The following is a 20,111-nucleotide window of genomic DNA, read 5'->3' as shown; positions in this document are numbered from 1 at the left end:
GACGGATCAGTTTGCAATTGCACCATATTGTGTCAACGTCAAACGGATCCGTCCCCATTGACTTGCATTGTAAATCAGGACGGATCCGTTTGGCTTCGCACGGCCAGGCGGACACCAAAATGACTTTTTCCTTCATGTCCGTGGATCCTCCAAAAATCAAGGAAGACCCACGGAAGAAAAAACGGACACGAATCACGGACCCAGTTTTTGCGGACCGCAAAAAAAAACGGTCGTGTGCATGAGGCCTAAGGCTACTTTCACACTGGCGTTTTGGCTTTCCGTTTGCGAGATCCGTTCAGGGTTCTCCCAAGCGGTCCAAAATGGATCAGTTTGCATTCTAATGCATTCTGAATGGAAAAGGATCCGCTCAGAATGCATCAGTTTGCCTCTGTTACATCTCCATTCTGCTTGCAGCGTTTTGGTGTCCGTCTGAGGAAACTGAGCCAAACAGATCCATCCTGACACACAATGTAAGTCAATGGGGACGGATCCGTTTTCTATGACACAAATTGGCACAATAGAAAACGGATCCGTCCTCCATTGACTTTCAATGGTGTTCAAGACGGATCCGTCTCGGCTATATTAAAGATAATACAAACGGATCCGTTCTGAACGGATGCAGACGTTTGTATTATATGAACAGATCAGTCCATGATGGATCCGCACAGAACGCGAGTGCGAAAGTAGCCTGAGGCTACATTTACATGACTGTATGTGTTTTGCGGTCCGCAAATTGCGAATCCGCAAAAAAAAAAAAAAATGGATGTCGTCCGTATGGCATCCTTTTTTTGGGTGGATTAATTGCAACAATATCTATCTTTGTCCGAAAAACTGACAAGAATAGGACATGTTCTATTTTTTTTTGCGGGCCTATAGAACGGACATACGGAAGCAGATAGCATACGGTGTGCTGTCCACATTTTTTGCGGACCGATTTAAATGTATGGGTTTACATCCTATCCGCACAAAAAAACGGAACAAAAGAGCTGACTGCAATGCACTCCTGGATAATGCAGGTGCATGACGGTCACAAGAGATGAGCTCCTGCTGCCCACAGAGCGAGTACAGAAGCTAAAAAAAAAGTGGAAATGACACTGGAGAACAGCATTTTCTCCATGGCTATAGTTAAAATAATGGTGTGCATTACTTCAAATATATATTTTTTAAATTGTGGTATAACCTCCTTTGACTCTAGCCTGCACAATAGCAATGCAAGGCACAGATATTCTTGACCGACATGCGTCCATACCTGCTGGCATGCGGTAGTTACTGGAATGGCCATTCTGATGTCTTGATGTACCGCACAGTAAACGTCTTCTACAGCATTGAACACACTGCAGGAGGAAACACATTCACATTCATAGATTCAGATAATTTGAGACTATTCATAGATATACTCGATGCTTTTGCTTGTCAGTTCTGACACTAATGCTGCGTTTGCACTCTCTGACCAGCAGTCAACTATTGGGACAGAAGCATTTCTTCTTGACAATCAGCTGCTTGTTCAGTGGAGGTGCGGAGCGGACAAATTATTGGCAACAAACCTTCGTAGGAAGGTTCGTCCCCGGTAATCTGCCCGACGATTGGCCAGTATAAACCCACCTTTAGATATAAGTACAATCTTAAAAGAATAAGAAATGACACTGGGACATAGCCTTAGATAATTAGGTGAGGTTCCCAGATAAGGATTGTTCTCCGTTTTCTGAATAGACTCCCAGACAAGAGAAAGCAAAGACCAGTCACATGTGGAATCGCATGTTTCGCCTCGTGTTATATTCTTGTATTACTTCCGATTATGACCACTTATTACTAAAGAAGTGATACGAGATCAAACTGGTAATTAAAGGGCCCTTTACACGGGCCGAGAATCTGACAGATAATTGGTAACGAACATTCATAGGAACGCTCGTTAGTGATTATCTGGCGGAGTAAAGGAGCCGCCGATTACCTGATGAATGAGCGAAACGCTCATTTGTTGGGTAATTGGATTGTTTTTGTAGGCACCTAAATCATTTGCCGGCAGCAGATAGTGCTGTGTAATCAAGATCGGCTGCCGGCAAACACCAAGTCTGTATGGGGACGAGCAATGGCATTAGCGATCGCTCCTTCCCATACTGTGGAGGAACACTTCCTTCCCGACAATCGCCGAAATCTGCCATGTGTACTGTTGCTGACCTGTGCCCTCACAGTAAGGGCTCGTTAACACGACCGTGACGTTTTTTTTTTTTGCGGTCCGCAAATTGCAGATCCGCGGAACAGGGATGGCGCCCGTGTGCCTTCTGCAATTTGAGGAACGGAACAGGAGGCCCATTATAGAAATGCCTATTCTTGTGCACAAAAGGGACAAGAATAGGACAGGACTCATCATTTTTGCGAGGCCACGGAACGGAGCAACGGATGCGGACAGCATACGGAGTGCTGTCCGCATCTTTTGCAGAACCATTAAAATGAATGGTTCTGTATACGGACCGTATGCGGAACGCAAAATACGTTCGTGTGAACGAGCCCTAAACCAGTGTCTCAGCAGCATCATTCAGCATGGTGGTCATGATCACTGCACAGGCTGCCCTCCCCATAGCAGCGATGAGTAGTAGTTGAGATTTCACAGAAGGAAGCGAACCCTCCGCTCCCACAGGGTTATTATTCTCTCCCTCAACAGCTGAACAGGGCAGGCTCCAAATTTTCATTGATGGCATTGGCCGTGCGACCGCTGATGAGAACATGGCGTGTGTCGTTTTGTGCACATGCCATGTTCTCTAATCGAAACTGCTACTAAGCTGTGCAGTATCGAACCAAACCGGGCATACAAATATCATGAAAGTATCGGTAATTCAGTACCCGGTGCAACCCTAGTATGGCCCTATTAGGGTTTCAACATGATAGCTTACCATGCACCCCAGTACTTACATCTGTGTAAATAGAAGCCTTTCCAAGCACGGACCTCCGCATTGCCAGCATCCTCTCTTCTTTCTATTTTACAGACACAGCATGGCAACCTGTAAAGCAAGTTTCAAACAATTCAGCAGCTCAACACAAATTACACAGCCACCCCAAACCTACAACTGACCCTATACTGCACAGACGGCAGTATGTCAAACCTGCCCATAGGCTCCTATCCCTCCCCCTAGAGGCCAAGAGTCCATACAGCTGTCGGGCTGCTATGTGACGGCATACCATTCTTTTTGCTTAAAGAATATATATATTGTAACATGTAGCTAGCTTCCTGAAGGAACATTGTGTGCTATATACCCTCAGGGGAGGCATAGGGAAGAGGGTTTGTCTGCCCCCTCACCCCCCAGGCTGAAATGGCGTGTGGCAGTGGGTCTGCAATTAGGATCTGTACTGACTTTGTGACTGCTTAAAGTGAGCCTTTCACCTAATCTGAGCATTTTAGACCGCTCAGATCAGGTTATAGAGTCTTTGACCCTCATTACAATCGTACCTTTCTCTTCTGTGTCCCTCGTCCAGATCATGAAAATAACACTTTTTAAACTTATGCAAATAATCTTCTGAAGGTGCCCAGGGGCGGCGTTACTGGGCGATGTGCCCAGAAAAACACACCTCCAGCCGGCGGACGTCACGAGCGGCACCAGAGGACGGCGGGCTGGGAACTGGTCCGCACCTGCGCACTGCTCTGCCCATTATGGGCAGAGGAACAGCCTTTCACATTGCGCATGCGCCGGCCGGCCGTCTTTAGTTGGCAATTTTCTGAGCATCCATAGAAATAAATGCAGAACACGCTGCGCATAGGTGGTGCGCGCTACTTCACTTTCAGGGCCTGTTCTGGAGATAGGTGTGGGTCTCAGAGGTGGGGCCTGCACCTATCTGACTTTGATGGCATATCCTAGCGATATCCTATCAAAGTCTCAGATAACACAACCCCTTTAAATTATGGATCAATAAAAGGAAGAATTCCAGTTCTCAACTACAAGCAGTTTGTGATTCAAGTGTCAGTGAGGCCATAGGTGAAGCCTGCGGGATATGACTGAGCGGATCATGATGGAGCGTGGTGAGCTGTGAAGCAAGTGTGGGCGGACTAATGGAAAGCGGTCAAGCTGCACAGTCACTTGTTTGTTTGGCCTATATGGCCTCTTTCCGTGCTGACGTCCGTGACAAGATGGTCAGCGGTTCATCCGTGAAGGATCTGTGTTCGGTCGGTGTGTCATCCTTTTCCAGGGCATCTCCAATAGTCCGTGCAAATCAAATGGATGCCATCCATGTTGTGTCATTGTGTCAGTGGTTTTCACAAACCCATAGACTTCAAGGAGAGTGTTCCATGGTCGCTGGAAAATCACTGATGTGTGACCAAGCACATTAAACTCAATAGGTAGGTGCGCTGTCTGTCATTCACTGATGAGTGGAAGAGGCTTAATGCAAATGTCCTGACAGATGGGAAAGAAGGGCACCACATATGGGTGAAAGTATCCCTCCTAAATTTTAGTTACTGACAACAGGGTTGGACTGGTCTTCAGACCCTACAGGGGGCCGGCCGGCTACATAACTATCTGATGCTCTAAGCATTAATTAATGTGGGAGCATTAGATACTTATGTACCTGGCCAGCAGCCGCAGGCGTCCTCCTGACCTCAACTGTATCATCGTCAGGACGAACTGAATACTGTGGTGAAGGTGGCGGTATTTTGTGCTGCACTGTGGTATTTAGTTCTGCTGGGGAGGTATTTTGTGCGGCACTGTGGTATTTAGTTCTGCTGGGGCGGTATTTTGTGCTGCACTGTGGTATTTAGTACTGCTGGAGCGGTATTTTGTGCTGCACTGTGGTATTTGGTTCTGCTGGAGCGGTATTTTGTGCTGCACTGTGGTATTTAGTTCAGCTGGGGCGGTATTTTGTGCTACACTGTGGTATTTGGTTCTGCTGGAGCGGTATTTTGTGCTGCACTGTGGTATTTAGTACTGCTGGGGCGGTAATTTGTGCTGCACTTTGGTATTTAGTTCTGCTGGGGCGGTATTTTGTGCTAAACTGTGGTATTTGGTTCTGCTGGAACGGTATTTTGTGCTGCACTGTGGTATTTAGTACTGCTGGTTCTGTATTTTGTGCTACACTGTGGTATTTGGTTCTGCTGGGGCGGTATTTTGTGCTGCACTGTGGTATTTAGTTCTGCTAGTTCTGTATTTTGTGCTGCACTGTGGTATCTGGTTCTGCTGGTTCTGTATTTAATGCTGCACTGTGGTATTTAGTTCTGCTGGGGCGGTATTTTGTGATGCACTATGGTATTTAGTTCTGCTGGGGCGGTATTTTGTGCTGCACTGTGGTATTTAGTTCTGCTGGGGCAGTATTTTGTGCTGCACTGTGGTATTTGGTTCTGCTGGAGTGGTATTTTGTGCTGCACTGTGGTATTTGGTTCTGCTGGAGCGGTATTTTGTGCTGCACTGTGGTATTTAGTGCTGCACTGTGCTATTTGGTTCTGCCGGTTCTGTATTTTGTGCTGCACAGTGCTATTTGGTTCTGCTGGTTCTGTATTTTGTGCTGCACTGTGCTATTTGGTTCTGCTGGAGCGGTATTTTGTGCTGCACTGTGGTATTTAGTTCTGCTGGGGCGGTATTTTGTGCGGCACTGTGGTATTTAGTTCAGCTGGGGCGGTATTTTGTGCTGCACTGTGCTATTTGGTTCTGCTGGGGCGGAATTTTGTTCTGCACTGTGCTATTTGGTTCTGCTGGGGCGGTATTTTGTGCTGCACTGTGGTATTTAGTTCAGCTGGGGCGGTATTTTGTGCTACACTGTGGTATTTGGTTCTGCTGGAGCGGTATTTTGTGCTGCACTGTGGTATTTAGTACTGCTGGGGCGGTATTTTGTGCTACACTGTGGTATTTGGTTCTGCTGGAGCGGTATTTTGTGCTGCACTGTGGTATTTAGTACTGCTGGGGCGGTAATTTGTGCTGCACTGTGGTATTTAGTTCTGCTGGGGCGGTATTTTGTGCTAAACTGTGGTATTTGGTTCTGCTGGAACGGTATTTTGTGCTGCACTGTGGTATTTAGTACTGCTGGTTCGGTATTTTGTGCTGCACTGTGGTATTTAGTACTGCTGGTTCTGTATTTTGTGCTGCACTGTGGTATCTGGTTCTGCTGGTTCTGTATTTAATGCTGCACTGTGGTATTTAGTTCTGCTGGGCGGTATTTTGTGATGCACTATGGTATTTAGTTCTGCTGGGGCGGTATTTTGTGCTGCACTGTGGTATTTAGTTCTGCTGGGGCAGTATTTTGTGCTGCACTGTGGTATTTGGTTCTGCTGGAGTGGTATTTTGTGCTGCACTGTGGTATTTGGTTCTGCTGGAGCGGTATTTTGTGCTGCACTGTGGTATTTGGTTCTGCTGGAGCGGTATTTTGTGCTGCACTGTGGTATTTAGTGCTGCACTGTGCTATTTGGTTCTGCCGGTTCTGTATTTTGTGCTGCACAGTGCTATTTGGTTCTGCTGGTTCTGTATTTTGTGCTGCACTGTGCTATTTGGTTCTGCTGGAGCGGTATTTTGTGCTGCACTGTGGTATTTAGTTCTGCTGGGGCGGTATTTTGTGCTGCACTGTGCTATTTGGTTCTGCTGGGGCGGTATTTTGTGCTGCACTGTGGTATTTAGTTCAGCTGGGGCGGTATTTTGTGCTACACTGTGGTATTTAGTTCTGCTGGAGCGGTATTTTGTGCTGCACTGTGGTATTTAGTACTGCTGGGGCGGTATTTTGTGCTACACTGTGGTATTTGGTTCTGCTGGAGCGGTATTTTGTGCTGCACTGTGATATTTGGTTCTGCTGGAGCGGTATTTTGTGCTGCACTGTGGTATTTAGTTCTGCTGGGGCGGTATTTTGTGCTGCACTGTGCTATTTGGTTCTGCTGGTTCTGTATTTTGTGCTGCACTGTGGTATTTGGTTCTGCTGGGGCGGTATTTTGTGCTGCACTGTGGTATTTAGTTCAGCTGGGGCGGTATTTTGTGCTGCACTGTGGTATTTGGTTCTGCTGGGGCGGTATTTTGTGCTGCACTGTGGTATTTAGTTCTGCTGGGGCAGTATTTTGTGCTGCACTGTGGTATTTGGTTCTGCTGGAGCGGTATTTTGTGCTGCACTGTGGTATTTGGTTCTGCTGGAGCGGTATTTTGTGCTGCACTGTGGTATTTAGTTCAGCTGGGGCGGTATTTTGTGCTGCACTGTGCTATTTGGTTCTGCCGGTTCTGTATTTTGTGCTGCACAGTGCTATTTGGTTTTGCTGGTTCTGTATTTTGTGCTGCACTGTGCTATTTGGTTCTGCTGGGGCGGTATTTTGTGCGGCACTGTGGTATTTGGTTCTGCTGGAGCGGTATTTTGTGCTGCACTGTGGTATTTAGTTCTGCTGGGGCGGTATTTTGTGCTGCACTGTGGTATTTGGTTCTGCTGGTTCTGTATTTTGTGCTGCACTGTGCTATTTGGTTCTGCTGGTTCTGTATTTTGTGCTGCACTGTGCTATTTGGTTCTGCTGGTTCTGTATTTTGTTCTGCACTGTGCTATTTAGTTCTGTTGGGGCGATATTTTGTGCTGCACTGTGGTATTTAGTTCTGCTGGGGCAGTATTTTGTGCTGCACTGTGGTATTTGGTTCTGCTGGAGCGGTATTTTGTGCTGCACTGTGGTATTTGGTTCTGCTGGAGCGGTATTTTGTGCTGCACTGTGCTATTTAGTTCAGCTGGGGCGGTATTTTGTGCTGCACTGTGCTATTTGGTTCTGCCGGTTCTGTATTTTGTGCTGCACAGTGCTATTTGGTTTTGCTGGTTCTGTATTTTGTGCTGCACTGTGCTATTTGGTTCTGCTGGGGCGGTATTTTGTGCGGCACTGTGGTATTTGGTTCTGCTGGTTCTGTATTTTGTTCTGCACTGTGCTATTTAGTTCTGCTGGGGCGGTATTTTGTGCTACACTGTGGTATTTGGTTCTGCTGGGGCAGGATTTTGTGCTGCACTGTGGTATTTAGTTCTGCTGGTTCTGTATTTTGTGCTGCACTGTGGTATTTGGTTCTGCTGGTTCTGTATTTTGTGCTGCACTGTGCTATTTGGTTTTGCTGGAGCGGTATTTTGTGCTGTACTGTGGTATTTAGTTCTGCTGGAGCGGTATTTTGTGCTGCACTGTGGTATTTAGTTCTGCTGGGGCGGTATTTTGTGCTGCACTGTGGTATTTAGTTCTGCTGGGGCGGTATTTTGTGCTGCACTGTGGTATTTAGTTCAGCTGGGCGGTATTTTGTGCTGCACTGTGCCATTTGGTTCTGCTGGTTCTGTATTTTGTGCTGCACTGTGGTATTTGGTTCTGCTGGTTCTGTATTTTGTGCTGCACTGTGCTATTTGGTTCTGCTGGTTCTGTATTTTGTTCTGCACTGTGCTATTTGGTTCTGCTGGGGCGGTATTTTGTGCTGCACTGTGGTATTTAGTTCAGCTGGGGCGGTATTTTGTGCTGCACTGTGGTATTTGGTTCTGCTGGGGCGGTATTTTGTGCTGCACTGTGGTATTTGGTTCTGCTGGGGCGGTATTTTGTGCTGCACTGTGGTATTTAGTTCTGCTGGGGCAGTATTTTGTGCTGCACTGTGGTATTTGGTTCTGCTGGAGCGGTATTTTGTGCTGCACTGTGGTATTTGGTTCTGCTGGAGCGGTATTTTGTGCTGCACTGTGGTATTTAGTTCAGCTGGGGCGGTATTTTGTGCTGCACTGTGCTATTTGGTTCTGCTGGTTCTGTATTTTGTGCTGCACTGTGCTATTTGGTTCTGCTGGAGCGGTATTTTGTGCTGCACTGTGGTATTTAGTTCTGCTGGGGCGGTATTTTGTGCTGCACTGTGGTATTTAGTTCTGCTGGTTCTGTATTTTGTGCTGCACTGTGGTATTTAGTTCAGCTGGGGCGGTATTTTGTGCTGCACTGTGGTATTTGGTTCTGTATTTTGTGCTGCACTGTGGTATTTGGTTCTGCTGGGGCGGTATTTTGTAGGTGCACTACAGTACTGCAGGCCCCGCCTACTTTCATTGTCCCCGCCTACTTCTGTAGTCCCACCTTCTGTCAATTTGGACCCGCCTACAACATGGGGCCACTTTTAGATTTCTTTCCAGGGCCACTTTAATTTCCCAGTCTGCCCATGACAGGGAAGATAATCCAAAGGTGACAACCAATTGGTGGGGGTCTGCCACTGTACTTACCTGTAACAGAGACCCCCATAATCAGCAGAATGGGGAACTCCAGAGCCCTGTGCCTCCCACCCCCGGACATAACTCCTCCGCTCCATCTCCAGGAGGCCCAGAAGCATCCAGCTGTGTGCACTGCCCGGCATTTGTTAGGGTCTGGGGGAGCCACAGAAGGGGCAGCAGGTACCTCACAGGGTTGAGTTCATTCATAACTAAAACCACTCCACTTTCACTGAGAGTTTCTGCAGAATATTTCACACTCAGTCCCTTATCCCGCCTATAAGTGCTAGGTAGAAATGCATAAGACGTGAAGGACCTAGGAGAACTCAGGTCTCACCTGTCACTGCAGCAGCGGCTTGAAGCGCACACACCACGTGACCTCCATGCGACGCACTTTTCCCACGTGATGACAGGACGACAAAGCGCCATGACGTCACGCGTAACATAAACACGTTTGACCTTCTTCCCAGAATTCCTGCGTAGGACTCTACCAACCAAGTGTTTCACTAAAGGAATGAGCATTGTTGAAAAGCTCTCGTTTCCCTGCGCTATAGCGGGCTGATATTGTGCCCTCCATGCAGTTTGTCAGATATGGCTAGTATATCGATAATTCTAGTGACTCAAGCGGACGAACTGTTAGTGATGGTGGTATTGCCCGGAAGTGACGTCACACCTATTCTGCGGGCGGCGCTTTCCTTTTCCACTTCCATCTTTCTCGGTGGCTGTGGCCCTGGGCCCTCGGTTTCATAAAAGTAACAACTTCCGAAGCTTCGCGGAACAGAGACCGAGGCCGCAGAGAAACAGTCGGGGCCTGAACGTACAGGACTGAAGAGCCGCCATGGTAAGGGCGCCGCTGTAGTCACCACGTGTGCTGCCCGGGCATGTCAGCTGTAGCGCCCCGGCCTCTAGAGGGCGAATTCATTCTCCTTACTGGGCTCTTACCACCACAAGAGTGATATTCCCAGGCTAAGCTCATACGTCCCTACGTGTGCAATCCGTATTTTGGGGAACAGAACCTCTGACCCCTAAAGAATAGTCCTATCCTTGTCTGTTAGGTGCTTTCACACTAGCGTTATTCTTTTCCGGCATTGAGTTCCGTCCTAGGGGCTCAATACCGGAAAAGAACTGATCAGTTTTATCCCCATGCATTCTGGATCAGTCTACAAATGCTGTCCGGTTGCATGCAGATTGCCGTATCCGGCAGGCAGTTCCGGCGACAGAACCGCTTGCCGGATCACTCTTCCGCAAGTGTGAAAGTAGCCTAATGAGGACAATGATAGGACATGTTCTATTTTTTTTCTTTGCGGAATGGAATGCACATGGAGTAACTTAGTTTTTTAACGTAGCCATTGAAATGAATGGTTCCGTATACGTCCGTAAAAAAAAATAAAACGGAAAGAAAATATGTTTGTGTGCATGAGTTCTTATATTGTAACTCCGTATAAACATCTGTAAAGGGTCAGTTATTTATTATAGTGGATTTGGTTTCACATGGCGTTCGCCCTCTTATGCGGTGTGGGCTGAAGATCGCCTCGTGAACAGCGCTGTGGAGTCGGTAGATAAATGCTCAGACTCCTGGGCAGAAGCCGCTGCCTTCTCCTTCGTGTGCTGATCTTCTGCTGAAGATGGGGCAGTCGGAGGTTCCAGGAAGGGGCATTTATTGTAAAACAAGTTTTTATAGCCTTAGCTGAATGACAGCAGTTTTTCAAATGGTTTACAGCTTCAGTCTTGAACTATTGACTATCCATTCCCGTCACTTATACAAGTGTCTCTAGTCCTGCAAAAAACATATTTACTTGATCAGTTATCAGTGAGAGGCTAGGTTAACCATGGGCGTTGCGTTCCCTGTAACAGCGGAACACAACACAATGGAAAGTATAAGTATTGGCGCTCCTTAAAGAGGACCTTTCACTAGAATAAAACATCTAAACTAACTATACAGACATGGAGATCGGCGCCCAGGGATCTCCCTGCACTTACTGTTATCCCCGGGCTCTGCTCCGTTCGCCCGTTATAGCCTCCGGTATCTTCATAGTTAGGCTTCACCCAGGGGAACCTGCCGGCGTCTCATTCTCCTATGCTGTAGAGCTGGCCAATCGCAGTGCTCAGCTCATAGCCTGAGAGGCTTTTTTTTTTTTCTCAGGCTATGAGCTGAGCGCTGCGATTGGCCAGCTCTACAGCCTGGGAGAATGAGACGCCGGCAGGTTCCCCTGGGTGGAGCCTAACTATGAAGATACCGGAGGCTATAACCGGAGAACGGAGCGGCACCCGGGGATAACAGTAAGTGCAGGGGGATCCCTGGGCGCCGCTCTACATGTCTGTATAGTTAGTTTAGATGTTTTATTCTAGTGAAAGGTCCTCTTTAACTGGGCGTTGCGTGCCATATAGTGAAGCATGTGAAAAGCATGCTTCTTCACGGTCACTTAACGTGTTCGTTTTGCGGTAACATGACACACTGCGTGCATTGGCCTTTATTCTTACAGTAGAGATGTAATTAATTATAACATTTTGTGAATTGAGACGTTTAAACTTGCTTTTTTTTTATTCCAATTTAAATTTAGTAGGAGTCGGTTCATTTTTTCAGACTCCAGGTACCCAAAATTGCCTCTGACTCCACAGCCCTGCTTGTGAAGAAATGTGTCTAATCTCCTAAAAAACGTGGCCTTGTTTGTTTCAAATTATAGCCTGAAAATTCCCAGATGAGCCGGGCGCAGTGGCTAGAACGGACGTGTCCCTTTTCCCCGCTGCGCTGCCTCCCATTGACGGCAGACAGGACGTGGCTGGCGGAGGGCGTTCATCAAATTCTGCAGTAAACTGCCCGTTTGAAGGGCCCTGTCACTTAGCAATTTGTTTCATTCTAGAGAAAAAGTACTTTTAATCCATATTCAAATGAGCAGTTAAGTGCATTGAGGGTGGGCCCGAGTCTCGATGTGCATCCTTGTTCGTGCACTTAACTGCTCATTTACATATGGATTAACAGTACCTTTTCTCCAGAATGAAGAAAGGGATCACTAAATGAAAGATATCGTCACGTTCAGCAGAGCTAGCCCTAGAAGTGAATTTCATGCTGACAGGAGATGTTACTGACTGATGTAGAACAGAGAGCGGCTGGTGAGTGCTGAAGCCGTCAGCGGTGGTCAGCTGGTATCACCAGGGGAGGTTGTAGCGGTCACATATATTTTCGGCAGTTGCCCGGACCGCCAGTGCTACTCTAATAGGATAAGGGGGGCTTTCATGGCAGATGGCAAGGGGTTGTCTTCGTGAGATGACCAGTCAACTTATAGTGAAATGTTCTAAAGTTGAATTCACATTTCCATATTTTTTTTTTTTATTCCCTCAAATTAATACGACTGGAGCCGTCCCCTGGCCCAAAATGACCACAAGACTTCAACTTCAGTGTAAATTGCCATAACCTGTTCCCCTTCCCGCCCATATCCTGGGACTGTTGGCCACTTTGCTCATGAATGACATTGCCGATTGCAGTCATTAGTCCCAGGTGTGCGCTGTTTGAAACGCCAGGCACCCGGCGGCTATGTCACCTGCCCTGATCTGGAGCGGGCCCTATCTTCCCTACCACCGACATATTTAGTCAGGTGGCAGAAGTTAAAGGGGTAATCCGACTCTTTATAACTGATGAGCCATCCAGAGGATAGGTCATCGGCATCTGATCAGTGGAAGTCCTGACACCTGGCTACCCCGCCAATCGGCTGTTTGAGAAAACTCTGGTGCTTCCTCAAGTGAATGGGGCTTTCTCAAACAGCAGATTGGCATGGTCTCGGCTGCCCAACCCCCACTTATCCTATATTAAAGGATAACTTGTTTTTTTTTTTTTTTTTTTGCTAAAGTGTAGGGCAAGTGATAGGTAACAATTTAGCAATAGACTTTATTTAGCCAAAACGTTTATTTTTGGTAGAAAACTAGGGCTGAAATGGCCCTTAGCAGCACCCTTCAAATGAGCGTTGCTAAGGGCCATCCGTCTCCGATCAGAAAAGCGGAGACGGGCTGTGCAGACGCTGTGCTTCGGCCTCATGCTTCCCTGGGAGACAGAAGGTTGGGCACAGGAGTCTTCGGAGTTAAAATTACATTTATATTCCCCCTTTCTATGCAATCTAATGCTCCGTTACATTCACTGACCTGCGATCCCTGTGATAATTCATGAAGCAGCCGCCGGCTCTCTGCGCACAGTGCTTCTACTTCCGGCGGCTGCTTCATGAATTATTATCACAGGGATCGCAGGTCAGTGAATGTAACGGAGCTTTAGATTGCATAGAAAGGGGGAATATAAATGTAATTTTAACTCCTAAGACTCCTGTGCCCAGCCTTCTGTCTCCCAGGGAAGCACGAGGCAGAAGCACAGCGTCTGCACAGCCCGTCTCCGCTTTGCTAATAAAAGACGGCTGGCCCTTAGCAACACTCATTTGAAGAGTGCTTCTAAGGGCCATTTCAGACCCAGTTTTCTACTAAAAATAAAAGTTTGGGCTAAATAAAGTCTATTGCTAAATTGTTACCTATCACTTGCCCTACAAAAAAAAAAAAAAAATATGACGGTTATCCTTTAAGGATAGGTCACCAGAAACAGAGAGTCAATTAACCCCTATAAGACTATATTTATTTATTTTTTTTTATTTTTTTTGTGATGCAGTGTTTGTAGTCTGGTTTTTGTCATTGATCCACAGGATAAATATTTTTTATTTTTTATTTATAGCCTCAGAACGAGTACATAGAATTACACCGGAAACGGTATGGTTATCGCTTGGATTACCATGAGAAGAGGAGGAAGAAAGAGAGCCGTGAGGCTCATGAGCGATCACAGAAAGCGAAGAAACTTATTGGTCTGAAGGCCAAACTGTACCACAAGCAGCGCCATGCCGAGAAGATACAGATGAAGAAGACGTAAGTGGCTCATACTATCCTACACAGACGGCAGGACACAGGGACAACAATTGATATAGTTCACGGAACATCACAAGTGCATTTAATCAAAGGGGTTTTCCACGATTTTATTTTATTTTTTTATATATTTTTTTTTACTAATGACCTATCCTCAGGGGGTCATCAGTATCTGATGGGTGGTGGTCTGACACCCTAGGTCCCCGCCGATCAGCTGTTTGAGAATCCAGCGGTTCTCCTGTAAGCACAGTGGCCTTCTCCCTGGTCTTCCTAGGCCAGTGACGTCACATTTATCATTCACGTGACCTAGGAGAAGCTGAAGTGAATGGGGCTGAGCACCATACCACAGCCACTATACAATGTACGGCGCTATGCTTGGTGAGCTGTGAGAAGGCAGCGATGCTCACAGGAGTGCCAGTGCCTTCTTAAACAGCTTATCGGCGGGGGTCCCTGATGTTGGACCCCCACTGATGAGATACTGATGATCTAGCCAGAGCATAGGCCATCGGTTAAAAAAATATAAAAATCTCAAAAGCGTTTTAAGCCAAAGGTTGCTGAATCATGTCCTTCATGTACTTGTGCTGTGTCCTTGCATTGAATGAATCAAGTGAACTTCATGGACATTTGTTGTGACATCATGAGGTTTCTCTGGTTGGCTCTCACAAGGTGGATATACTGAGTGTGTAGATCCCCATAAATGGACTAATTCCTCTCCTTATAATGGGTCTCGAAGTCAGTGAAAGCCTTCATGGCCACATTAAAGAAACATTCCTACAAAACGTTTTTTATTCTCCGGCCAAATGGAAAGGTACATGATGTAAACTGTAGTGAAGGTAATCTTTTTAGCAGAGGTTGTATTTGTGAGTTATCCCCTCCCTTCTGTTCCTCAGCTGTGTCATGTGACCGATACTCTGAGGACCCCCAAAGTAGCGGATAACTCAGAAATAGACTCACCGGCAAGAAGACCCCCCTTCACTACAATTTACATCATATCCATTTCTAATGTGCCAGAAAATAAAAAGTTTTGTGGGAGTGCCCCTTTAAGTAAAGTAGTAAAGTTACTGTAAATGTGTCGTTCAGCCATCTAATTATATATAAAAAACACTTTAGCATAAAATATGTCATGTAGCTCATACCAACCCTTCCCCTCCCCTATCCTCTGGATAGATCATCAGCATCTGATCGGCAGGCGTCCGACACCCGGGACCACTGCCAATCAGCTGTTTGAGAAGGCAGCGGCCCTCCAGTAGCACCGCGGCCTTCTCATTGTTTACCGCCGCGTGGGCGCTGCTAAGCTCCATTCAAGTGAACAGCGCTTAGCCCCGTCCACGCTAGTTGATGCTATGATGCTAGTCCTGACGTCAGTGGGCCAGCGGTAAACAGTGAGAAGGCCGCGGCGCTACTGGAGCGCCGCTGCCTTCTCAAACAACCAATCAGATGCTGATGATCTATCCAGAGGCTAGCTCATCAGTTAAATGAAAGTGCAGAACCCCTTTAATGTTTCCAATCAGTGTTTTATGCAATTAGAATAAAGTATTGGAAGTATTTAGGATAAAAAAGACGCTAAATGATTTAAGCGATGTCTGTTGAACCTGCTTTGCTGTGTAGTTTTCCTTTTACTGTTAGATCTTTGAGTTGAGTGATTTCTAAATTTCTGTAGGGATCTAATCTTATGACAAGTGAGTTTGGGGTTTAGACCAGATGTGTCACCTGGGGCAAAAAAATTCTATATCCAGAGATCTTAGTGCTTCTGAACTACTAAAAGCATTAGCGCATAGTTTTAACGTGCCATGTTCCTGTCATCTAGTATTAAAATGCATGAAAAGAGGAACACCAAACAGAAGAATGACGAGAAGACACCAGAAGGAGCGGTTCCAGCGTACCTGCTGGACAGAGAAGGACAAAGTCGAGCCAAAGTTCTCTCCAACATGATCAAACAAAAGCGGAAAGAGAAAGCAGTAAGTGATCTAGTGAAGTGCGAACATCTTCTGACGGCTATCTTGCCCATACACGCTAAATTGTGTATAGCGCTCAATTTCCTGGTTTGAATAGACATCCTTTAAAATTCTTTATTAAGGTGGCTGTAGTTTTGTGATTTATTTTCCCTTTATTGCTCCTATCTTCCGTTCTAGGCTGTGGTCAATAGGGTTGTCACGATACCAGAATTTTGATTCGATTTCGATACCATAAAAAAGTATTGCGATACTCGATACCACGCAAAAAAATAAAACGCCAAAAAAGCAGCGGGCATTCCGCATTTTATAGAACGTCCAGCCCATAATCGCATAGGAGATAGATATATATATATATACATTTTTATATATTTCAGTAGTTCCCTGTTGCCACTGCCACCAATGATTATAATACTGGGAGGGAGGGGGGGGGGGGGGCGCACTGCGCCACCAATGAAGATGAGTAACCTTTTAATACAAATACAGGAGGCTGCAGAATCACATAGCCGGCACCCGACCTCTGACACGGCGCTGCGATCTGCTGAGGTTAACCCCTTAGGTTCCGCACCTGAGGGGTGAACTGCCGTGGATCGCAGCGCCTTGTCATAGAGGTCGGGTGCCGGCTATGTGATTATGCAGCCTCCTGTATTTGTATTAAAAGGTTACTTATCTTCATTGGTGGCGCAGTGGCCACAACCCCTCCCCTCCTCCTCCCGTCTCCCTTCTTATTGGCAGCGGTGGCACAGGGGGGAGGGAGAGACTCCTCCCGTGTGCTGCTGAGGAGAACATGGAGCGCGCTGAGCGCAGCACGTGCGATGTTCTCTGATACTAGGCTGTGCAGTATCGCAGCCTAGTATCGGTAAAGGGCAAATCCCGGTATCAAACCGATACAAAAGTATCGATAATTCGATACCTGGTGCAACCCTAGTGGTCAAATAACCATGTCCATGCAGCTCTTATTTCCTGTCATGTCCATGGGAGTGTCAAAGCAGCAACATTAATTTGTATCAATGTGCTACAATCTTTTATACAAAACGACATTATTTGTATTGATTTTAGGGTAAATGGGAGGTTCCTCTCCCCAAAGTTCGTGCACAGGGAGAAACAGAAGTGCTTAAAGTCATCCGCACAGGAAAGAGGAAGAAGAAGGCTTGGAAGAGGATGGTCACCAAAGTCTGCTTTGTCGGAGATGGATTCACGCGCAAACCTCCTAAATATGAAAGATTTATTAGACCCATGGTGAGATTATAATAAGTGGCGAGGTCTTTCTTTGTTTCCATTTCATGACCTGGTTAGATTCTCTGTTGTAGATGACTAGACTAGAGGTGAGAGAATCTATTCGTCTCATCAGCATGTCTTCACCTGTAGGGGGCTGTCCCTGCAGGTGAAGAAGCACCCACCTGCCGCTAGATTGACAGGGCCAGACATTTAGCCCAGCCCTGACAAATTCTTGTGTGTGCCAAGCAAGGGAAGAAGCTCTGTTTCATCTGTGGAGGAGTGACTGCATAGAAGCCACCTCCCGGAAGCATAGCGGCACCTGCATAGTCTCTGCTCCGAAGCAGGGCTTCTGCCCTTGCTCGTCTTGAAGTCCGAAATGAGTGGACATCACCTGTGCACATGTACACAACTGTCAATGTTTATTCTATGACTAATTAACACTGGGCTTATAGAAAGGGGATTCTGGTTTGTTAGCTGTACCCCTGTAGAATTTCTTGATAAGTTGGTGCAGCCATGGGAGGAAATAGGCCTCGTTCATATCTCGATTAGGATATCTGGCAGGTTGTTCAGCACAAAGTAGCCTGCTGAATCCCCACTGACTGCAGTGTTATCCGGCTGCTTTCCAGTATACAGGTGAAACTCGAAAAATTAGAATATCATGCAAAGTTCATTTATTTCAGTAATGCAACTTAAAAGGTGAAACTAATATATGAGAGAGACTCATTACATGCAAAGCGAGATATCTCAAGCCTTTATTTGTTATAATTTGGATGATTATGGCTTATAGCTTATGAAACCCCAAAGTCTCAATTTTGAAGTACCCTTTGCTCAGGGGGTATGGATTAATTAGCTGACTAGAGTGACACTTTGAGCCTAGAATATTGACCCTATTTACAATATTCTAATTTTAAGCTGCATATAAATGAACTTTTGCATGATATTCTAATTTTTCGAGTTTCACCTGTAGATGCAGGTTTTAGCCGGACAACAAACATTGTTTGCAACTTTTTTGTCTGGCTGACAGCTGGTATTTGTGCCGGATCTCCTTAAGAGATGTGAATGTATCCTTAGGGTTATTTAGTTTAGAAAAAAAGACGACTAAGGGGAGATCTAAACACCATGTATAAATATATCAGTGGTCAGTACAGAGATCTCTCCCGTCATCTATTTATCCCCAGGACTGTAACGAGGGGACATCCTCTACATCTAGAGCAAAGAAGAGGATTCTTTACTGTAAGAGCAGTGAGACTATGGAACTCTCTGCCTGAGGAGGTGGTGAGGGTAAACTCACTAAAAGAGCTCAAAAGGGACCTGGATGTATTTCTGGAGTGTAATAATATTATAGGCTATAGCTACTAGATTTCTGGAGAAGGGTCGTTGATTAGGACTAGGGATGAGCAAATCGACTTCGAATGAAACATCCTAAGTCGATTCGCATAAAACGTTGTTCTAATAGACAGTATTAGAATGTATTGGCTCCGATGAGGCAAAGTTATTGCCGAGACTTCGCGCAATAACTTCATAAATTCATTTCAACTGTAAAAAAAAAAAAAAACATTCCCGAACCTTACTACAAATGCTCATTCCTCACAATTGCCTTGTGTAGATGTCAGTCACCCGACAAATGACTGCTTGCTTGTCATGAGATCCATAATGGATGCAGCATATCGCCCTGTGTGAACACACATTTTCTGACAACAATGAATGTGTATAGGGAGGAGTGATAATATTACTATTATCACTCCTCCCTATACACATTCACACGTTAGTTATTTGATCAGTTATTTCCATCAGTTATTGTGAGCCGAAACCAGGTGCGGGTCAAAAACAAAACAGGTGCAGATCTTTTCATTATATCTTATCTCTGGGTAGCCTCCACTCCTGGTTTTGGCTCAAAAAAACTGATAAAAATAACTGACCAAATAACTGATATGTGAACTGGGCGTTACGATTGTTCTTCCCTATGCAGAGGGGATGATTGCTGCGTTTAAATACAGCTCACAAGAGTGGGCAATGATCAGGAGTCAACTGTTTGTTCCCATTTGTTGTCCTGAGTAGCAGCCATGTAATTAGGCCCTTGATCCATACTGCGGTGTTATAGCCTTGATATAGCCATCCAATTGATAGAATTCCATCTTAATCTCAAATTATAATTTTTTTCCAGGGCTTACGTTTTAAAAAGGCTCACGTGACTCATCCAGAACTCAAAGCCACGTTCTGCTTACCTATACTGGGTGTAAAGAAGAACCCATCATCTCCACTTTACACAACGTTAGGAGTCATCACAAAGGGAACAGTCATCGAGGTGAACGTCAGTGAGCTTGGTCTCGTTACGCAAGGAGGCAAAGTTATATGGGGTGAGGTTTCCAAACTGCAGTGCATGCATTATGTCTATCATTTATATCACAATAGAACTAAAATAATATTAAACGTATGTTTTTTACTTCCTTTAGGAAAATATGCACAAGTCACGAATAATCCTGAAAATGACGGCTGCATCAACGCAGTTTTGCTCGTATAATGTTCTCTTTGGTTGAACGTGGACTGGATTCTGCTATAAATAACAAGGCCCATATTGGGAGATCACCTTCTGCTCAGTTTGACAATAAAGTTTTGTGTTCAAAAGCATGCATTTGTGTTTTTATTCTTATATCCAATTTTAGACTAGATATCCAACTAAAACTATTTTAACCACCTCAGCTCCCCTAGCTTAAACCTCCTTAATGACCAGACCACTTTTTACACTTCTGCACTACACTACTTTCACGGTTTATTGCTCGGTCATACAACTTACCACCCAAATGAATTTTACCTCCTTTTCTTAAGGTATTCGATGATGGGCATAGTGAGTTCATAGAAGTTTTTATTTTTTGTCACAAGTTAGCGGAAAAATTATGATTTTTATTTTTTCTTACAAAGTCT

General features: G+C 45.6%; 2 protein-coding genes across 3 annotated transcripts in view; one reads left to right on the top strand and one right to left on the bottom strand.

Moving 5' to 3' along the window:
- The window catches only part of LOC120992451 (ribosome-releasing factor 2, mitochondrial-like), a 63,655-nt gene extending 54,127 nt beyond the window's left edge, over nucleotides 1-9,528 (bottom strand). The window contains exons 1-3 of one of the 2 annotated variants that reach the window (XM_040421443.1): nucleotides 9,467-9,528; nucleotides 2,908-2,996; nucleotides 1,250-1,334 (exon numbers count right to left, since the gene is read on the bottom strand). In XM_040421443.1, the coding sequence (XP_040277377.1) occupies nucleotides 1,250-1,334; nucleotides 2,908-2,958 (136 nt within the window). In that variant the 5' untranslated portion in view covers nucleotides 2,959-2,996; nucleotides 9,467-9,528. Of the gene's footprint in view, nucleotides 1-1,249; nucleotides 1,335-2,907; nucleotides 2,997-9,144; nucleotides 9,266-9,466 lie in introns of those variants that run through there. The other variant, XM_040421444.1, reaches the window with a different exon arrangement.
- A 279-nt stretch (nucleotides 9,529-9,807) lies between these two features.
- On the top strand, nucleotides 9,808-19,817 carry NSA2 (NSA2 ribosome biogenesis factor). Its single transcript, XM_040421442.1, has 6 exons — nucleotides 9,808-9,970; nucleotides 13,835-14,022; nucleotides 15,827-15,977; nucleotides 17,031-17,210; nucleotides 19,354-19,546; nucleotides 19,643-19,817. The coding sequence occupies exons 1-6, from the start codon at nucleotides 9,968-9,970 to the stop codon at nucleotides 19,708-19,710; spliced, it is 783 nt and encodes a 260-aa protein (XP_040277376.1). The 5' UTR covers nucleotides 9,808-9,967; the 3' UTR covers nucleotides 19,711-19,817.
- Nucleotides 19,818-20,111: the final 294 nt, after the last annotated feature.

The sequence above is a fragment of the Bufo bufo genome, chromosome 2 (genome assembly GCF_905171765.1).
Source record: "Bufo bufo chromosome 2, aBufBuf1.1, whole genome shotgun sequence".
In the NCBI taxonomy this organism is placed as follows: domain Eukaryota; kingdom Metazoa; phylum Chordata; class Amphibia; order Anura; family Bufonidae; genus Bufo; species Bufo bufo.
The sequence above is the reverse complement of the archived record's forward strand: the minus strand, read 5'-3'. Positions and strand labels throughout refer to the sequence as shown.

Coding starts and splice junctions, on each gene's coding strand:
- NSA2 (XM_040421442.1), top strand. Junction 15,978..17,030: donor AAAAGCGGAAAGAGAAAGCA/GTAAGTGATCTA, acceptor TATTGATTTTAG/GGTAAATGGGAGGTTCCTCT. Junction 17,211..19,353: donor AAAGATTTATTAGACCCATG/GTGAGATTATAA, acceptor ATTTTTTTCCAG/GGCTTACGTTTTAAAAAGGC.